This window comes from Bombus pascuorum, unplaced genomic scaffold (assembly GCF_905332965.1).
Source record: "Bombus pascuorum unplaced genomic scaffold, iyBomPasc1.1, whole genome shotgun sequence".
NCBI lineage: Eukaryota > Metazoa > Arthropoda > Insecta > Hymenoptera > Apidae > Bombus > Bombus pascuorum.
In genome coordinates this window covers 292224-315022 of record NW_026869733.1, presented here as the reverse complement: position 1 = coordinate 315022, position 22799 = coordinate 292224, and the positions used below count along the sequence as shown (strand labels likewise).

The window sequence follows — 22799 nt, the reverse complement described above, 5'->3', positions numbered from 1 at the left end:
TAGCGTCCAGCTACCGCGTCCGATTGTCAATCTTGTATCAGCCATACTTGTGTAATAAATATCTGTGCGACAACCATGAACAACACTGGTGAAGATTCATTATACGCCCCTACCGTCAACCCGACATATATATGTATTATATCATTCAGTTTTCTTTTTGCATTTGGAGCATTTTGGAGCATCCTTTGTCAAATAATTCAAGATAAGAAAATACATATTTAATTGTATTAATTTGCAGAATCCTATTAGGGTGTATCTTCGAAATGAAATATGTTGTCAATATGAAAAGTTAATATTATTATACAATTAGAACGGTTCTTTTTCTTTTTGGTAGCTGAGAATAAACATACGACCACAAAGGGTTAATGCTGATATTTTTTCTCTTCCCTTGAATGATTGTTTTATTATGATTGTTTGGATTAACCCTTTCGTTGCTGAGATAATTTTTAAATGTAAATCTTCATCTGTTAATGTATGTAATAATTGAATCTTCATGGCAAATATATTGTTAAAGAAAAGTGAGTATTTTAGACACTATATACACTGCGTCCCATAACTATAAAACCATTCTAAACTCTTCAATTCTTATACAAATAAATTAGAATTATATTCGAAAGTTCAAAATCGAACAATTAAGCTTATTGAAATATGACATTATAACGAAATATAAAAATTATAATATGACACATAAAAATTGAAAGTTTTTGGATGGTTTTATAATTATGAAACGCAATGTATAAATGGATTTGTTAACTTTTTAAATTATACAATGTAAATATTGAGGTAAATGTTATATTATACTTTAAAATTTGTAATTTTCGATGTTATAGTTAATTATAATTTTTTTATATGTATATCGTGTAGGTAAATAGGTAATTAACAGCAATGAAAGGATTAGTTTGAATGTCCCATGTAGACAAGTTTGTCTAATTTTAAATTTCTAACCCTTTCGTCACGGAAAATAATCTACAATAATTTGTTCTCTTGAGAAAAAAAGAATATCGTACGCAATCTCATTAATAAATTATCTTCGACGTAATGAAAGATGCAGAGAACTTTTTAAATTATTATGCTTTTTGAAAAGAATAGATCATGTTAGTAATATCAATTTTAAAGAATTGTAATGAATATAATTAGGAACATGTATGGTTTGATTAACAAACATGGACTTTCAATTTAGAAAGTGTTAATCACCTTCGAAAGGGTCGATCATTTTGCCGTTTCTTATAATTGTATTCTCTTATAACAAAAATTTACAAAAATCTTGTTCTACATTTTCTAACGCAAAAATCATATGTACGTCTTATGTCAATTTTTTAATCAAACAAAATAATTCATGTTTTGATAAAAGATGCAATAGAACCTCTCATTTGAATTTCTGTTAAGAATTCGTGTTAAATCATTCTATAAGGTACGTAATTTTTTTATAACGCATTTTTTGCTCTTTTTCTTTCCTTTTTTTTTTTCAAAACCAGATTACTTTACACGAATTCAATGGTAATATAATGTTCTATATTATAATGTTATGCAGATTCGAAATTTCAATGATTTCAATGTCTATAAAAACTAACGTTTGGATTAAAACTGCATTCAAAAAGAAATTGCGATTCCTATGTTTCTAAAATGTATGAAACTAAGAGAACAAATATATTGCGTTTCCATGAATTCAAAAATTTCCAATCTTTCGAATAACAAAGATTCTACAATATTTCTTTTATCAACCAAAACCTGGAGCGTAGTTCGTTGTAAACTTTTAATCTGCATCCAAAATAATTCACAATGCACATCGTAAAAGCGTATTTTAGATATAGATGGAAATTTTCCAGAAGATATCTTGGTCTAGTAACGTTGTATTTTTTCACTTAAAATGTAATGTTTTACAGCATGCTGCATAGAAACAACATTTATAATATTACCAGTCGACAATATTAAAAACAAAAATATAATCGAAATTAAGAGGGCTCGGAGGTTATTGATTCTTACACGTTTTCTTCTGCAAAGACTGTTTACGTAACAACTCTTTGTTACACTAATTACAACACCCGGAATGAATTACAAATTACAATATTTCGAGGGAGCTACGAAACGCGAGTTTAGATAAGAAGAAAATAGGCAAGAAGACAGATGAAAGAATAAAGAAAGTTTAAACAAATGTAGAGTAAGCGATACAATATATACACGTAGGGTCAAAGAGCGAATGTATTGTATGTATATAGAAGCTACAGTTATGCATAGTCTGTCCAAGAAATAATGCCTGTTAGAGAAGTCGAAGGCAATACAATTTTTAAATTGCAGATAACAAGAGAATCAGATGATTACCAATATAACATGTTTCATGACACAAGAATCTAAAAGTCAAAATGGGAACAATGTAACATGCATCTACGCTACGTATATTTGAATATTTACGGTAATTGATAGTCAGTCAATGGTAAGGACGAGAAAACCAGTCTTTTAAATAAGTAGGTTGCCATCGAAGACACAGTCACGGTGGTACGTGGTTCTTTTGTAATAAAGGAATTTTGGAGACGTTGATTCTCTTGTAATTCTAATCATTCACATAGGTTCTGTTAAAGAAAATTTAATGATTATTATTATTATGTATTCACATAATCCCTTAGGAATATATAAATTCCCAGTTTCCAATCATATGTAAAATTTCTTTTATCCCAAGTTATCTTAGACCTCCTGTATTGGTTTAAGTGAAAAGAGCCTTTTTGTAATTCTAATTATGATATATTAGCGTATTAATATAGTTTTAAATTGATAACGAAAAAATTGAGTACATTTTTGATTGAATTTTGTAGAGTAAGAGGTCAAGAGTCCTTAAGAGGTCAATACGACAAAAGATTATTGTTTGCGATTTCAACAAAAAATTAAATGTAAATGATAATCTACATATATCGTTATTGAAATTACTGAAATTAATTATTGCAATTATTGCAACTACAGTTATTGCAGATATATTATAATACAGATTTCATACGTATTATATGTGATTTAGTTTAAAATAATATTTTAATATATAAGCATTTATATTATATTAATAGTATATGTATTATACTATTTTTATACACACACACGCACGGACACACACATATAACAGTCAGGTACAGAAGGTACACAATAGTTAAGTAGAATTTGGTTGAAAACAATACTGTTGTAAATCAGAATTCATTTTGAAATTTATATATGTATATATTAAAACAATTATGAATTACTTATTAATTCTTTGAGTTGCTACGCGCATAACAGTTATATGCATAAATGAATTTAAGTTCCAAGTATAAAATAAATATCTCATGAATTGGATTGAAAAACAACCTTTGAATATTCTCATATTATATCATTTACATTAATAAAGATTCAATAATTAATTATGAAATTAAATTATCCTCGTATTTGAAGATTGCAAACACTATCACGAAAAATGACTTGCTTCTCTTTCTAAAGAAATAATTAAATTTGTATTTATTCCATAAAAATAATTAAATCACATACCCGTACAAGTGGGTGCGACATGATCATATAAGCCAGTAGGCAAGCATAATATTTGTCGGAAGCCAGAAAGTCTATAACCCTTCTCGCAAGTGTATGTAACGATACTGCCTACGAGAAGACTTCGACTGAAGTTCGTTTTCGATGGTACTGTCTCGGTCTCGTTGACTTCATCGATTTGAATATAACTATGTGGAACAGGAGCAGGAGGATCGCACAGAATTGGCTCGCAACGTGGTGGCGGTCCGTTCCAGCGCTCATCGATATCGCATGTCAGTCTTGCACGACCTGTAATCGGAACAAATTGTTTCTTCTGCAAATTACTAATCCATTATAATTTATTAATAAGCTGTAAACAATGTCTATGTAGCGTTAAACTAAAAATGAAAAGTCTATTTATATAAGTTATACATATCCTTCTATATTATTTTTTATAAAACCGTTTTATAAAATTGTTTTATACAACATTTTGGCTTTATTACTACTATATCGGTGTTTCATTAATAAATATTGTAGCATTTAATGTCTCATAAAAATCGAAAATATTTTGTTTTAATCTCAAATTAGAAATCTTAGAGAGAAAGTATAAAAATCTGATCATAATATATTATTATAATGTATCGATGAGTATCTTGGAAAATGTACATGCGTACATATTTATATTTATATCTGCTTAAACTGAATGTACTCCATGATTTTCTTTTTACTTTTATCGCTTACGGTCGCATGAAACGCTTGTGTAGATGATTCGCAACATGGGGAGAAAAAAAGGAAAAGATTCATTGCATTACGTTATTACACTATTTATTCATTTTCATGAATAAACACTACACAGTGCAACTGACACAGGAATTTGTCAGTTGTGCAACATAAAAATTCTCATATTAAAATCATGCACGCATTCAAAGCTTATCTTCAATCAGATTAATTTCAATCTCTACCATAAATCTCTAAAAATGATAAACCAATTTAAACGATTCTAGAATCAGGAACAAAATCAAGCCGCAACGAGAGGATCAATAAACAATCAGAAAGATGATGTCATCAGGATCCAACACCAACTAATATTCTTACCAATTTCCTTCAAAATGCTCGTTGGCGAAGCGTTTCAACACAGGTATCAAACGATATTACCCACAAACGATAGCCATTTATCAATGAGAAATAATGGCTAACGCCACGATAAATTCTTACCAGTCATCTCGTATCCTTCATCGCAGGAATAAAGCACCTGACTGAGATAACTAACGGTATTGTTGATAAGTGTGTAACCTCCGTGTTTTATGTTCGCTGGATAACCGCACTCGATGCCTGAAACGAGCAGAATGTTGAATTTAACATCGATAGGACGATCGTGTATGGTTCACCGAGTGGCCTCTGTGTCTAATTCTTGCTCTCTTACTTTTGCACACCGGTGGAAACTCGTTGTAGAAGCCAGTATCGAGGCATGTACGAGTCGACGGTCCTATAAGAAGGCTGCCGGCGTTACAAGTGTAATACACCGTCGCGCCAACTTCATATGCACTTCCGGAATTCCGATCTGTTGTTGTGGTCACCGTCATCGTGGAATTCGGAGGCTGTTCTGGTCGACCACACGCTCGTGGTTCTAAGAGCAAACAAAGAATTCCTTGGTTTTACTTGTTGTCTCACATTGTTTGACCAAGTATGGAATAGTATCTATCTAATATAGAATAGAGACATTTGTAAAAATCCGATAAATAAATTGTACGAATCGAATCTGACAGGTGACTTATCTGTGAAACGTCATGAGGCTCTCTCACTGCCTCACTTGGCACCGTTTATTTTTCCAATAACTTCTCTCGCGATACTCTGACGGAGAAAAATAGCGCGGACATTGTGCACATGACGAACGTATTGGTCGAGAGTTTGATACTTGGGTATGTAATTTTTTAAAAATTTTATAAGCAAAGTAGCTTCTTAATTAATAAGGAGAATAATTAATAAAAAGAATACTCTTTGTTTGTTTTCCATGAAAATATTGTACCTGATGTTAAGCTTCCAGTAGTTGAGTACCTGTTTCTTATTAGATATAATTTATGCGTTTTTAAATGTTAGTTCAATACTGAAGATTGCTCGTAACGTTAGGAATATGGGACTGCTCTTAAATTGAGTGTAAATGTATGATTGAATACCTACAAAAATCTTGTATTTTATGTGACTGATTTTATATGAGTAACGTTTAAAAAACAAGATGATATTCCATACATTTGCTTACTTTTCTCTATCTTTTTCTATCTATCTTTTTCAGAAGAGAGAGATAAGAACTTCATTTTTTATACATAAGCTTTTCAGCAACCATATTGATCAATTCCATAAATTCTAAAATACAACAAGTTGATGATGATATAAACATTATTTTTTAAATCTACTATCACAGAATTTACTATCATTAGTGTCATCATTTTGCGATAAATGAACTGATGGAAGGAAATCATTCGTGTCTTGAGAGTTGAACGTTAATCGTGTACTTGTGTAATGAAATTACGAAATGAACAATAAGCCAAGTTGTTCAGTTTAGCTTTTGAGAGGCTCGCATAATATTTTTCACCCTTTATTTAATATCTTTCTATTCTTTACGCGTTGCTAAAAAAAAGTAAACGGATTGACTATATTATCGCACCAATCAAGTAAATAAAAGCGGAGAAGTTCTATAAACCTAATATATCAACATGCTATTCGTACGATATCATGATGTATTCTAAAAATTGATCTTGAATGGTAATTAAAAAACAATGTACAAACACAAGAAGCGAATATAAAAGACAAAGTGATATGAGAAAAGGTCCTCTAATTGTTTTGTGCAATGTGTCATCATGTACGTATTAAGATATCTATGAAGAATTAAGTATATATATATATATATATTTCTATAGTAATGAAGATGACATTTATATAGATGACATTCGATAGTAATTCGATAGTAATGAGAAAATACTTGTTACTCACGGTGTTGACAGATGAAATTTAATCGAGCTGTGCAAGGAGTATCAGACCAAAGCCATCCTCTACTACCATCATATCGGGCGCAGTCTTCTTCGCTGCCTTGAGGTAGACTCCAGAAAGAAACAGAAACTTCGTCGCCGCTTCCTGTCCACCTCCAAACCGTACGATCCTTTTGATCTCTTACTGCACCCATCCAATATTGACTCGAAGTATCACTCCTTAATAAAGATAAGGTATATCTTTTTAGAAATGCTTGTTGAAAACACACTTATTACACAATGAACTTGAACATTTTTTCGTTTATGATAATAACTCTCTTTATGGTAATTTACCTTTCGCTTAAACTATTTCTATAATAATTTATTAAATTATCTATGTATCAGAATCTAAGATTCTAATCTAATTATTTGTATTTGTTATTGCTCGTATTTAACTGCTACATATTGATTAAAATTTATTTAATATTTTACAAGAGATGTATTTTTGAATTCTATATAAAAGAAGAAGAATAGAAACGAAAGTTTTCACTCTAATATTATTTGTATTTATGAGTACAAGTTATCCTATTTTTATACTCGCCACTGTAAACAATTTACGTCAGAAGGTAGGTTTAGTTTATTTCATGGTAGTAATAGAAGTAATTTCAAATTACAAGGTACAAATGGTACAATAGGAAAATTGACTTGTTTTGAAGCTAAAGTGTTTATTTTAAAATTTTATTACTACCGTATAGAATAATATCTGTACCTTTCCTGTAGCATTTTTATTAACTATTAAATATGAAAATAACAGTTTGATGAAAGTTGCTATTAGTATTAGATATAATAAATTGTCTATTGTAACGAACTAGATAGATCAGTCTGATTTTGATTAAATTGAACTAGTTATATGTTACAGAAAAGAGTTGAAAGTAGATAGCGAAGCGTAGAGGTGGACAATTAATGAATTCGGTACCTGTGCCTCCTCCATAGTTCCCACGAAATAAACCCTTGTAACGCAGGATTACTTTCATCCACTAAAGTACCACCTTGTGCACGACAGAATGCCAATGCTTCTCGGAATATCATCGGTTGGCGATTGTAGAATATGTAACATTTTCCATTGTAGGTTGCTGTCGAACCTGGTGGCTGATCTCTAAATTGTGGACACCTCTCGATGGGAAGAGCCTATATAAAAAAGTAATCACGTTTCTTTAAATTATAAAAAGGAAAAACCTTACATAAAGAAGAATATACACATAAGAAAAGAATAATCGGTGTAAAAGTCAGTATAAAAACCCTAAAACTCAAGTTTTTCTAATAACCCTGGTACATTTTAATTAGTAGAAAGTGTTAAAATACTGATTATATCTACAAAATGAATTACATTATCAAAATATATATAAGAAATGATAAATAAGGTATATATAAAGAGTCTTTTGAAATGTGATATTTTTTAAAACTTGATTATCCATTTTTAACAATTGAAATTCACATTAATTAGTCCCTTCTGTAGTAAACATAATTCACATTCATGGATTCAAAATTTATGAAGGTAACTAAGGGGAAGTTTCGTGAAAGTTTATATTTTTATAAACACAATTTAAAAAATTGAACTTACGTGGAGATTTGTTGCACCTGCTAAATATTATAACAAGCATTATACGTAGTTTTTGTATATCTTTTGCATATTGTATATATTGTATAGATTATATAACTTACAACAAAGCTATTTATGATACTTGGATAATTTTATTTGTTTGAAACAGGTAGAGCAAATTGATCGTACCTGATCAGTGTACACGAAGGACTCGCACAATGAAAGTTGCACTGGAACTAGTGCCGGTGTATTTGCTTCCAAGTGTACGGAAACGAAAGTTCCAGGCATAGGCGGATTACAGGGTAAAAAAAGAGGTTGCCCTTCTTCGAGGGGATCGGTGAAACGATTGCAAATTGGATTCGTTCCCAAGTCCGGCCGATTGTTTCCCACACGAACAACAATTGTTCCGGGTATACCATCACCTGCAATCAGAGAACGTGTGAAAAATTTGAACTTGATATCTTTCGAGTGATAGAAAGTGATTCAGAAATTGTATTTCTCGACAATTTAAAAGCACCGTTATTTGTGTATAATAATATCTTCAGTGAGTTATTGATATTTGATTTAATGCATACATACGTGTATAAAATCAAGTATATATATGTCGGAGATGAAAGGACACCGGGCCCCCCCGTTGGAATTATTTGGAAAAAGCCTCAATACTGTAGCATTTACGAAATAACCCAGACACAGTCATTCGAAACTTGAGACAATGAGTTTAGGCTCGAGGCGACAACCGGTCGCCGAGCGTAGCCACGGTCACGGGATGAACGTTTCACCTAACAGAGATATAAAGTAACATAGCTTTCCTTTAAAGAATTGGCAGTACAGACACTTGACAATAAGACATTCCAACAGCCCCGCAGCTCGCCACACACAGACCCCATTCTTTGGGCCAGATGATCGCCAGATGCCGATGCATCGTTTACAGTTTATGTTCAGATAACCTGAGGAACCGTTACAAATCTTAGGACTTAGTTAACTAAAGTCCTTCAGATTGACAAACAGTCTTTGTTCCATCAGCCTGTAAATCTGTCACCTATTGCGGGAAGTTACGGGAAAGCCTGATTTGGTCACGTACGACGTTGCCTGCTAGGAACTCTCTCTCTAGGGCGGCTAGCATCCTTTTCTAACCGCCAACATAGAAATTGACCAATTAACAGCAGCGCCTATTTCCCTCACCCTCCGAGTGGAGGCTTTCTTTGACGAATCCGATGATCTCGTGCCCTTAGGCACACCCCATCATAGTTTTCCTCTGCAGCGTCGTCGCGACGGAAAGTCATTCTTTTCTGGCAATCTGATTAGCTAAGAGTCAACCAAGCGTTCCTAGTATCGCGAGTAGTAAGTTGAGTCCGACTTAGACTTTGAAGCAAAGTATATTCGTTATCCCGTTGACCGTGGATTCGCTATATCGAACCTAGGGCCATTGTCATTAGCGTCCAGTTACCGCGTCCGCTCGTCAATCTTGTATCAGCCATACTTGTGTAATAAATATCTGTGCGACAACCATGAACAACCCTGGTGAAGATTCATTATACGCCCCTACCTACAACCCGACATATATAAAAGATCAAGTTTTTCATTGAAATATCAGCTTTTTCGAAAATGTAGATTAGCGGAACTTTTTTATTAATGCACTTTGCATACTTTTAGACTTATTTTATGTATTACTTTTATTGTTATTTAAGTAATTTTTTTAACATTGTTATAGAAATTGATGTATTTTTTCAGTCACTTGGGTAATAATGTTAAATTATTAATTTATTTGTATGCTCGATTATTGCTAATTAAAAGTACCTAAATTTAATATCTGTGAGTGTGGTAATCGTAATTAAATACGAATATTGTAATTACTAACGAAAGAGAAAGTGATTTGAGAAGCAAAAAATATGACGATAGCTATATATTAATATATTAGTATCCTATCAGTATTTTAATTCAATTTAAATAAAACGCCCGATTTCCTTTTCTTGTAAATATTAGTATTCCTATATTAGTATTCCATTAAAACACAGTTTTTTATTACAGTGATTTAAAATCATAAATTGGCAAAATCGTTAGATAGAGTCTAATGCCCTCAAATTGAAACTTCCATAATACGAAGAACAATTATTTCCACCGACGAGACAAATTTGCCTTTATCTAAATGTGGAAGAAAATGATCTCATGAAATTTCAAGTTTTGAAACAACTACATTGTAGTAATGCACGATACAACAAATAAAAGACTAGAATCGACAAGAACGAATATACAGAAAATAACCCTCTTTATTTCTATCGATAAACTCGATTCTACTCACAAGCTTCCATCGATCAAAGACGGAAGAAGAATACCCTGATATTAAGATAATAAAATGTGTTATATTACATTACTGAAGAGGATACTTCAGAAACAATCTAGTAGAATGCAGTTCGCATCGATCTAGGCTTTCACTGGCGTCTCAAATTGCTATCCTGTCGCGGCAATTGCATTTGAACGGATAAAATCATCTGCAATAATCCGCTGCTAGGTAAGGACTACATCTTCCGACCTGGAAAACATTTCAGGTGTGACCAGATGGTCAAGTCGTCGCCGAGTTCATAGCCACCACCAACTCCAATTACATGCTTTCCACGCTTTGTCCCTTGTAATCGTCTTCGAAATGGCGACAATTTCTCGTTTACATAAAAAAGTATCCAGCCGGAGAAATTTCTCGAGTCATTCTGCGATATTAGAAATCGCGTTTCTAACGATGCATCGTTGCAGCGATAGTTTAGTTTCCGCTTCTTTGAATTTGTTTAATATATATTTATTTACATGTTTATGTGCTCATTTATTTATGTGTTAGTATAATTGGGTATTTATGAAATAATATAATTATTTTTATTTATTTATAATTATATACAATATTCTTAATATTAATAATCATTTGAATTAATTTGTATAGTATATTAAATAGCGTTGAAATTAGGGTCCTTACACACGTATGTCACTTATTTTTGAAGACGATTGCTGAATTTAGTGTGAATCAGATAAAATGTAATGTAATAAAAATAAGAAAATTTGTTCTGAAATCTTTCTCGAACTTTATGAATATAAATTTATATTTATATTATCTGCTAAATATTTTACTTGTATTTTTATTTTGTTCCTGATTTATTTGTATACAGGTTGCGACTAAAGTATTTTACAGGTGAGCAGTATCTATCTACAGCAGTAAAAATCTACAATATGGCACATTCGAAAAATACACGTCCACATACAAAAATTTACGCGAAAGTGGATTAACATTTAGAAAAATTATCTGAATAATTCATATTACATATATAATTACATATATAAATGATTGCTTGGAGAATTTTGTTTTTAAAATTTTTGGATCCTTATTCGACAATATGAGATTTAAAGGAAATTTATTCTTGTATCTTCTGGTTTTTAAGATGTTTTGCATGTTATTAATAAAAAAAATATGTATCAAACATTTTTTCGCGGACGATCTCTCATACTTTTATTAAAATAAACGGGTGCGTTAAGGTGCTGAATCCGTAAAACTGATAAAATTGTATGATAAACAGATAATTAGAAATTAATAGATAAAATAAAATATCGTTAATAAAATTTCCTATTACGTTTTCCAGAGCTAATAACTTATAGAATTTCTATAAGCATTATATACGCAGATAATAAGTTTTGGATAAGCAAAACTATAACTTAAAACTTTAATTTTAGCCTTTTAATTTATTTTCCTAACTTTCGGTTCTAAACAGTCTGTAGCAGATGTAACAAGAAGTGATTTCTAATGCAAAAGTGTAACTTTTTTTTCCAGGAAATCAAATAAATTGAACAATCAAACAAAACAGGAAATTAAAAAAATTAGATTGTTATCAAAGTGCTTTATATATATTAGAAAAAATGTTGGAACAAACGCAAAAAATTAAATAATTAAAAAGAAGACATAACGTTATAAAAACGCGGAATAAGCAGGTTTTATAATTAGAAAATTATTATTAGTATGGAGGTATCGTAAGTGAATTGATTAGTGAGTTGTGATACATAGATTAGTAGGTGATTGATACTTATACGTGATAATATTAAATTGCATACAAATCTGAATCTGCTTAAAAAATGAAAAAAGGGAAAGTCGGTGAAAAGATAATACCTGTATACCTAGAAGATCTTTCTCTCAGATCTTTCAATTAATGTTACTCAATATTTCCTTGTTTCTACGAGAAAGTGTTCTTACGTTCTCCGGTATCGTAACAAAAAATAAATTTAAATCTAATCCAAATAAGTTTCAGTCAAAACTCTTAAAAATATTTACCGCGCATGATCTATACAAGTCAAACGGTGTTACATGTATGCGTTACATGTATAAAGCGATCTCTATTTAAAATATATCTCTTTTTTAGAACAGCGAAGGAGAACACAGCATTCCATGCACGTTGCATGTGTCACACACTCAAGGAAACCATTCGCTCAGTAACCAAATAGACCGAACACCCTGCATGCCACGTCTGTTGAAACAATAACTAAAAAGGCCCTTCCAAAGGGACTAGACCCTCGGTAGAAGTACCTTCCTAACCAGCGCTAAAACAGTCCGTTGTAGCATCTCGAGTCAGTCTTTTTTCTTTTTTTTTTTTTTATTTTATTTTGGTTATTTTACAATTTGTCCTTGCGGACATTTGGTAAAGTGTTATATCTTGTTGGTGAAGAAAAAAAAAATATATAAATAAAAAATAATATAGCATGTGGGCGGCTACCCCCAGCGGGGTGCCAGCTTCGTTTTTTTTAAGTTATATCTTTTATGAGGTCTATTGGGTGTTTCCTTTTTAGTCTTCTTGCGATGTTTGTTGTGTTGCACGTTTCAGCTGCCAGCTGGTTCGGGTGTGTTTCTATTCTTGTTCTGTATCTTGTTGCGAATCTGGTAATCTCCTCCTTGACCGTTGATATTCCGAGGTCTTTCCTTATGTCCTCGTTTCTAACGTACCACGGGGCGTTTACCATTGTTCTAAGGATTTTGGCTTGGATTGTTTCTATTTTGTTTATGTGGCTCATTGCTGCTGTTCCCCATAGTGGAATTCCGTATATCCAGATTGGCTTTATGATTATTTTGTATATTTTCAGTTTGTTTTCTGTGCTTAGTTTGGATTTTCGGCTTGTTAGCCAGTGCATTTGTCTCCTTGCTATCTGTATTTTGTCTATTATTGATTTGATGTGCTGTTTCCATGTGAAGTGTGTATCCATGTGAAATCCAAGGTATTTGACTTGCCTTGTTTGTGTTATTTGCGTGCCGTTCAGGAAGATGTTTGGTGTTACCTGTTTTCTCAATGTGAATGTAATGTGGTTGCATTTGTTAGGGTTAGCTTTGATTTGTTTGTCCTGTAGCCACTTTTCTATTTTTGTGATGTGCTCTTGTAGTATTGTGGCTGCTGTTACAGGGTTAGTGTGCCTGACTAGCACGGCTGTGTCGTCCGCGAATGTCAGTATTTTGCTATTGGTAGTTGTTGGAATGTTGGCCGTGTATAGTGTGTATAGTATGGGTCCTAGGACGCTTCCTTGTGGAACACCTGCTTTGATGTCTTTTGCTTCGGAGTGTGCGTCCTTGATTTTTACTGTGAAGGTTCTGTTGCTTATGTATGATTTTATTATTTGGTATATTTTTTCCGGGAATTGTTTCTTGATTGTTTGTATTAGGCTTTCGTGGATTATTTTGTCGAAAGCTTTCTCTATGTCCATGAATAGGGCTGTACAATATTGTTTGTTTTCTATTGTGTGTATTATTTCGTTGACAAGCCTGTGCATTTGTTCTATGGTGGAGTGTTTATTTCTGAATCCAAATTGATGGTCTGGTATTAGTTTTTCCTTCTCTATTATTGGTTTTAGTCGGGCGTATATTACTTTTTCTAGTATTTTGGAGAGCACGGGGAGTAGTGATATTGGTCTGTAGGATGTTGCTTCATGTGGGTCTTTGCCTGATTTGGGTAACATTATGATTTGTGCCTGTTTCCATAATGTGGGATAATATTGTATTCTTAGTATTGCATTGAATATTATTGTAATTAGCCGTATCGCTTTTGGAGGGAGGTTTTTCAATATTTTGCCATTGATTAGATCGATTCCTGGTGCTTTGTTGTTTTTTGTTTTTTCTATTATGTTTCTTATTTCTTGTGCTGTTGTTTTGGGTATGGTGTATTGCTTGTCGATTGCAGTGCTAGTGGCTATCACGTCGTCGTCCGTATGGCTATTGTGGTTGCTGTTATTGATGTTGTGTGGTGTAAATGTGTTGCATAGGTGGATGGAAAATTCTTCGGCTTGCTCTTCGTTGCTTCTTGCCCATGTGTTGTCTGCTTTTCTGATTGCTGGGACTGGTTTTATCGCTTTCTTTATTTTTTTTTGTGGCTTTCCATAGTGAGTAGTTGTAGTTCTCGTGTGCAAATAGTGACTCTATGAACTTTGTGAATTCGTTGTTGTTGTGCTCTTTTATTTCATTTTTTATTTCCTTTGCGAGTTTGTTTAGGTGTTTTTTGTTTTCTTTTGTTCTATGTTTTTGCCATTTTGCTTTCGCTTTTCTTTTATCTCTAATTTTTTCGAGGATGTCTGATGGGATTTGTTTTGTTTGTCTAGTGGTAGTTGCTGGTTTTGTGGTTGCCCGTGCTGCCTCTTGTATAGTTTTTGTAAGTGTTGTTACAGCTTGTTCGATGTGTTGGGGCGTTTTCAGTGGGATGTTGCAGTTGATTTTGCTTTCAATTATTTCTTTGAAGGTTTGCCAATTAGTGGATTTGTTGCATAGCGTCTCTGAGTTGTTGTAGAGTATTGGCTTGTTTCTGTATGTTATTATTATGGGTGTATGGTCGGAGCTAAGCTCGAGGCTGGATGCTATATTTATTTTATTTCCGTTTAATCCCTTTGTGACTGCAAAGTCGAGTAGGTCAGGGATTTTGCTCAGATCTGTCGGCCAGTATGTCGGTCTTCCTGTGGATAATATATTGAGATTGTTTTTCCTGATGTGTTTTTCCAGGGTTCTGCCTCGAGGTGTAGTGATTCTTGATCCCCATGTTGTGTGCTTTGAGTTGTAGTCTCCTGCTGCGATAAACTTGTCGCCTAGTTGTTGGAAGTATTCTTCCCACATTTGTGCTGTAATTTTGTGTCGCGGTGGTGCATATACTGCTGACAGCTGTAGACGGTTGCTGCTAGTTTGTACGGTAACGGTAGTTGCTTGTATGTGTTCTTTACTAACTTGGCTGTGTAGGTGGTGTTTAATGTCGTTTCTTATTATCACTGCGGTTCCTCCGTGTGCTTTTCCTGAGGGGTGTTTGGTATCGTATATGGTATAGTGCGGTATTTTTGTGTAGCTTTTTGTTGTGAAATGCGTCTGTGATACGAGTAGTATGTCTATGTTGTTGTGGTATAGGAATGCTTTGGTTTCAATGGCCCTTTGTTGTAGGCCGTTAGAGTTCCAGGCAGCTATTTTTAGTATGTCCGTTTTTACTTTTTGCTTAGCATGGTTGTTATCAGTTGTATCATAGCTGTGATTTGTAATGATTGCTGTTTGAATGCTTCGTTTAGTTCGCTTATCGTTCTTGTTAACATGTCGGTGCTTTTGATGGATTGTTTTAATAGTTCTTTTATTTCTGTAGCGTCGTTGGTGTTGTTGTTGTGGTTTTGGTTGGCTACGGGTGTTACTTCCTTGGTTGCTTGCGCGTAGCTTCGACTGCCAGTGGTGTTGATATTGTTGTGGTTGTTGTTCATTACGTACTGTACTTTAATTGGTGTCTCAGCTTCTGCCCTGTCTTGTTGTGTGTGGTGGTAGTTATATGTCCTGCTTCTAAACGGCGGAAACAATTTACGTTGGAGTATTTTTCTGGCTGGGCAGCCTTTGTAGCTGGCTGGGTGGTTTCCGTTGCAGTTGTAGCACTTTACCTCGTTTATTTTTCCCGTATATGGGCAGTAAGTTGTCAGGTGCTTTTCTGCGCATTTGACGCACACCGGGTTTCTGTTGCAGTAATTTTTTGTGTGCCCATATTGTTGGCACCGCATGCATTGAGGTATGTCTTTTTTTTGTCTGGGTGGTTCAACTGTGATTATTGTGTTTAAGATTTGTTTAATGTCATAGATTTCCTTGTTGTTTTTGTTCGGTTCTAGTTCTATTAGGAACAGCGGTAGTGGTTGTTTGGTACCAAATCTCGTTATGTTGTTTATTGCCCTTACCTGGTGTCCGATTTTGGCTAGTTCGTCGCATATGTTGCTTGTGTTTGTTCTTGGGTGTAATCCTCTGATTACTACCTTGTAGCTTTTATCCGATTTCAATTGGTAGGTGTGGTACCCGGCGTTTTTTTCTTTTAGCACTTTTACCACTTTTCTGTAGGTTTCTGGGGCGTTGATTAGCACTTTTACCTGGTCCAGTTTTAATTGTTTTATTGAGTAGTTTTCTTTGCCTGCCGTATTGTTTAGCAGTTCGAGGAGGGGGTCTGTTACTTGCCCATCGATGTATATTGGTGGTGGTTTGGCGTTGTGTTTTGGTTTTTCCGTTGTTTCTGGTTCCTTCTCTTGTGGTAGTATGCTGAAGGGGTTTTGTAGTGAGATTTCTTGGAGCCACTGCTTACTTTCTGTTTCTGCAGCCCTCCTAGTATTTGCGTTTGTTGTAATTTTTCTTCTTTTGCTGGGTTAGATCGGGTAAGATGTAAAAATAATTTCTGTAAGTCTCACGTGTTGTTAATGGTGATAAATAAATATATACTAGATAACTGTAGACTACAGTTATTCCAACACAATCACCCCTATTATCGTAACTGAAATCAGGGGATCGCCCTGCTCGCGGTGTCGATTCGTACATCGTAACGGGAATTTACGACTCCCGTTGACGCGTCTCAAAGCGAACGCGTCTCCCCGCGACTGGACGAAAATACAATTTCCTTAAGTTAACTTATGCTGTTTATGATATTGCAAAGAAATAAATCATAATATATTCATTAATTAAACAAAGAAATGCTATTACTTGTAAGAACCTATAGTGACTGGCGAGAAATATCACAATTATAGTTTATATTTGGAATTTATTTCACAACAAATACACAGAGCTACATGATAAACAACAGAAAAAATATATAAATTTACTAACTTTTAAATCTTACTTATTAAATATAATCATATCTATACATCGAGTAACACGACATGTATCTATATATCTATTCTATGTATCTATGTGTAACAACAACAATTGTCTAACAAATTTTCAAAGCGTTGATAATTGAAATGATAAAAACTTTCTACTTTTAATACTAGATCAACCAAATTTAGATACGTTAATGAAAGAAGAATTTTGAAAATCAATTAAGGGATATGATACATAACAATAGATACAAGAATAGAGAACAATTGCAACACGATAGAAATTGATACAGTGTTTAACAATGTTTTAAATACATTTCATTATCGGACATTAATTGTCCCACTGTCGACCTGGTGTGATCAGTATTAACACTAAGTCTTCTGCCTCTGTGCCGTCGATACCATTATACAAGTGCATATGGTGCTCCTCTTCTTCGCCGATAGTAGGCATTCTCACTATCGGCCGTCTGGTATGTTGTTGAAATCTCTGTTTGGGTCGAATGTAAAATTAAATACCATTATTCGTTATTCCTTTAACTATCGTTAAAGAATATAAATGATAATATATGAAATGATATTCTATCTAAATTAATTTTCTTTTAAAGAAATTTTTTCTGTAAATATATGTGTATAATAAGTATATTTCCAAAACTTATATTCATTCCACATATATTTTTGTTTTTATATTTAATTATTTAAAAGATCAAAAAATACTAAATAGTTAACTGATTAACTGAATTGATTTGTAAATGACAATTCTATGTGCCTATTCTTATTCCTTGCAGTAATGAAAATACAACAATTTTGTATGTTATTTTCATTGGTCTGTTTTTAAGAAATAATAAATATAATGGTAGTATGGTAGGATAGGAGAGTTTGTGCCATTACATTATTGGTTTTGAATTTCTTCCGAAGATATAAAGCTTTAAATTGAAAAAATAATAGTAAATTATGCAGAATAAAATTTGATGAAAATTTGATGTATAGTTCTAGAAATTTCGCGATAGCTGGATCAGAGAGCATTGTAGTTTCGAAGAAGATACAAGAAAAATTTTGAAGTGACATATCTCTTAAATGAATTTCACCTCTATTAAATCTGATGGTTTAATTATATGACAATTATTTTCTCAATGAATTCAAATAAATACAATGGCCATGACAAGTATTGACACATACTCTCATTTTTAAATGAAACGTTTAAATGACATACGAGTCGTATGAAATAGCCACAGTAAGTAGGGGATTAACCATTTTCCATGGAATTTCAACAATCTTAAGAACACTTACGTATCAAATCAAGTACAAAAGGAATCTTAAGAAATAGAATTCGCTACGTTTCGCTTTCACAAATATTGAAATCTGCCAAAAAAGATTTCGAAAGAGCAATTAGGAGCGACAAGAACGGTTCAAGAATTTTTTCCGTGGTTACGCATATAAGTATATATGGAAAGGGAAACGGCAGAAATCGATGTCAAAGATACTGATGGCTATTTTTACACGGCGATACTTATCTTCTAGCGTGAAGGATGACGAATGAAATACCTACTTCGTGCAATGGATGAGGGTATTGCCAGCTTCGTGATATAATAGCGGAAGTTCTACGAGATGGTCGAGCCATGGGCATCGGTTCATCGCTGGACGTCAGTTCATCGCTGGGCGTCAGATCATCGCTGGGCGTCGGTTCAGCGATGAGCGTCGATTTAAGTAAGGTCGAGCCGTAAGTAGCCGAGAAGGGTCGTGGGAGAGGATTCGGCCTCACCTGCATAAGCGGCTGCACCAAGCAAGGCGGTTGAATACCCGGCTCCTCACTGAGTTGGGCGACCCACTGCTGGACCATGTTATGCATCTGCATTTCATTATTGTTTCGTATATCGTCGATTGTGTCTATTTGGAAACAATTGTATACCCTCGGATACAAGACGGAATAAAAGTGGCAGCTAAGTAGCACCAGGATGAAGTCGGCCAATACCTCAACGATGTTTAGCAATAACATGATCCAGTTATAGTTTATAGAGGTTACTATACCGTCTGTATTCTGTAAAAAGACAATGGTTCGTAGTCATTTATCAATTTATCATTTATCAATTTGTCATTTATCAATTTTGATAAATAACAAGAGATGTAAAAGACATGTAAACTGCGTAAAATTCTCGGAAGAATTAGAAAGAAGATATTAGTGTTAGAGAACAAAGATATATCACGATTATTCTTAAATAGATTGAAAAAGGAGAAAAAGGAGAAAAAGAAGATTCACTGGACAATCATAAACAAAAAAAAATTATAACATACTAGAAGTATATTATAAATGATGGTCTTTGCAATTTGTAATGGCATACGGTACTTTCATTTTATTAATGATTGATGTTACTTTAATTACGAGGTCATTAGCGACAATTACATTTGATTATTTACATTAATCTGGGTTATTAATCACCTTAGACTTTCTATAAATTTTGGCATTTTATGAACCTTTTTCGACTTTAAATATGGTAATTATCTTCAACAAGGAATTTTAGTGCATATTATATTGTAAAATATATATTTACGATTTATAGATATATAATCTTTATTATCACTAGAATATAAAATATGGAATAATTTATTGTAATAATTAATATAGAATAATTTTTATTATATGGTATAATAAAATTATATATTTATTACTCAATATGTTTACGTTTATTATATATTTTTCAACAGATAAATAATAAATAGTTTTATTACACGTACGATTACATTTGTTTATGGAATATGTAATTTAACTAATGTATTAGTATTTAAAAACACATTAGTATAAATGTCTATCTTCATAAAAGATATAACTTGGAAAACACGAGGCTGGCACCCCGCTGGGGGTGGCCACCCACATGCTATATCTATTTTATTTTATTGTGCTATCGTCTATGGAGATGACATATTAAAATTTATAGATTTATTTTATATAGATTATTAAATAATGAAGAATTTAACTGAAGGAAAAGAAAACAAAAGTAACGTAGAAAAATAGTAATTAACATTTGAGTAGTGCAACATAGTGTTCAGCAGAGAAAAAGAAATAGGAAAGGACAGTACCGGTGAAAGTACAGACAATACGTACGTTTGTGTAAATGTGAACGACGATCACAAATAAAGATGTTAGCGAAAGGGCAAAGCTAACGAGGTCGAATACCAGGAAAGCAATGGTAAATCCGGAAAATTTGTTGCGCGGCGTCCACAACGCATCAAAAATACCAGCAAGTCCTGTGAAACTGGCAACTACGCCTACGCACATCTGCAAACCTTGGCCGAGAGACTTGAAGGGCGACAGTAGAACGACGAATACCAAGGTAATCAAACCTGAGAAACATTAAAATCGATTTATATTATAATGTGTTTTAGCATGATAACAATTAAAATATGATTCAATTAAGTTTTAATATATAAAAGTAAATCGTATATAGGGTTATATAAGTATAATAATAATATATTGGAATGTATATTTCATCGTGGAAAATTTATCTATTTGTTAAGATAACAATAATACTAAGATACATGTTTTATCATGCAACATTTGCTTACTTCTTAAAACATTAAAATCGGAAATACAAAAGTTGTCGAATAAAGAATTTGTCTTTTCCCTTTGAATTAATACAAAAAATATTCTAACGCTTGCAAACTTTTAATCAAACGTAATTGCTGAAATTTTTACAACGGATCAATCTTTCCCAAAAATGATAAAACTCTATGATCTCAACTAAGTGGCTAATAAGTTGTTATAGTGCTAGATGCGACTGTAAAGAATCAATGAAAAAAGTTACAATTTAAAGTTACTTAATTTAAGAAAAACAATAAAATGACGTAACGATTTTGAAATTTTGAAATTTTGAAATTTTGAAATTTAATGCAAAAATACTAATCAGCGTTATGAAATAATTTATATCAATCTAATGTTATACTAAAAAAAAAAAAAAAAAAAAAAAAAAAAAAAAACTGCCACACATATATTATATATAATCCCAATCCTTTGTGCAGAAAGCATTCGAAACTTGTGTACACCTGTTGTGAACATAATAGTTCGATGGAACAACAACAACCAAGATCCCAGTGGTGGTCTGCTAATAGGCGCTACCTCCTTCATTGAATTTCATTTATTTCATTCTTATTTCTCTATTTTCTTCCTTTTTGCTCTATATTAATATTTTTAGCTTATCTATCTTTTCAAGGAGGTTTTGCATACAATAACTTTAAAATATGCCGCCTTTACCATGTAAATGTATTAAGTTTCCTGACCTTCTCATTACATTGTCTGCAAAATACACATCTATAAAGTATTGAGTCCAATAATAGTGTGCTTTCGTTTCACCATTATTCCTGTTATCTTAATCTCCAGCACTAGAAATATTGTAGTCGCAGAATTTGTTAGTTTCGAATCATGCTTGATCCTCTGGCAGTATATTGTTATACACTGCTAGAATGTTATACCACTATACTTGGTTAATAGCTTAAAAGTATCTCTTCTTCTGTAGAACTGTATTCAAGAGTTGCAAGATTATCCTCTTCGTATTTTCCATTAAAGATTTAAGTATTCGTTGAGTAAAACTATAATTCGAGCTTAACAGTGTTAAAAGCCATTTTGAAAAGTCCACATATTAAAAAGAACCAGAAACAGAAAGGGGTTATATTCGTACTATTTATACTTAACGACGAATATAACACAATAGCGATATTGGTTTCGTTACTACAGGATATCCTACGTAAAATCGGTTATTGAAACTTTGCTCACTTAAGGAATGTTTTAGATTCTACTTCCGTATTATACAGATTTACACTTGGTAGCGTGCAGTGCAATATCGCTTTCAGATCATCGCCTTCTTGCAAACATTTTTTATGTTTTTTGGTAGTACTCGATGGATAAAAACGAAATATAACGATTTTATGTTTAGGAATCCATTGGTTCAAAAGCATGCATTGGTTGTGTATTTTTGAAGTCTGACATAACTTGCATAAAGTTTAGTTACTAGTTAGTAGTTACTAAAGTTTAGTTTAACGTGAGAAAGATTTAGGCGGTACACTGTTTTGTTTATTTAATTACATACAGTGTTTAACGTATCGTAATATTGCTTTAAGACGGTTATATTAGTAACGTTTATATTGGCAAAGTTCAATGTACACTATCGAAAGTATTTTTAATAATATCTCGGAAACTACCTTCAAAGATTTCCACTTTACTGATTTCGATGATTTCTGAATATGTTATAGAAATTAACTTTTTGTATAACTTTTGTCTATATATATAATTGCCGTTTGGCCATAGTTTCTCCAATATGCGCAAAAAGTTGTCGAGACCGCTTCAGTGAATTCTGCCTATAATTGTGCGTCTGTGACAACGTACGCGTCTGAATTAGTTGCCGGCAGCCTTATAGCGACAGGTACAATGATTCAAATGAAATCTAACTCTTATCTTTTGTTTATAGTATATTTCTACACACACAATTACACGCGCGCGCGCGCACACACACACACACACACACACACACACACACAAAAGTAACTTATACATATCAATCGTTTAAGAGAAATAATTAAAAATAAAGAATATCTAACGAAATACTAAAGAATTATACCGGAGGCATAACTTTTACTTTGTAACAAAGTAATAAAATGCCTCAAATTTTTGTGATATAAAATTTTGC

At 32.9% G+C, this 22799-nt stretch overlaps 1 protein-coding gene across 1 annotated transcript; it reads right to left on the bottom strand.

Moving 5' to 3' along the window:
• Positions 1-1471: 1471 nt before the first annotated feature.
• Positions 1472-18964, bottom strand: LOC132915684 (L-selectin-like). Its single transcript, XM_060975513.1, has 7 exons — positions 18670-18964; positions 8230-8462; positions 7417-7628; positions 6466-6680; positions 4901-5104; positions 4693-4809; positions 1472-3786 (listed from the first exon to the last, which is right to left on the bottom strand). Exons 1-7 carry the CDS (start codon positions 18962-18964, stop codon positions 3494-3496), a joined length of 1569 nt encoding a protein of 522 aa, XP_060831496.1. The 3' UTR covers positions 1472-3493.
• Positions 18965-22799: the final 3835 nt, after the last annotated feature.

Coding starts and splice junctions, on each gene's coding strand:
- LOC132915684 (XM_060975513.1), bottom strand. CDS start 18,964: ATGGTCCAGCAGTGGGTCGCCCAACTCAGTGAGGAGCCGGGTATTCAA. Junction 5,105..6,465: donor AAATTTCATCTGTCAACACC/GTGAGTAACAAG, acceptor GTTTGCTCTTAG/AACCACGAGCGTGTGGTCGA. Junction 3,787..4,692: donor TGAAGGATACGAGATGACTG/GTAAGAATTTAT, acceptor TTCCGATTACAG/GTCGTGCAAGACTGACATGC.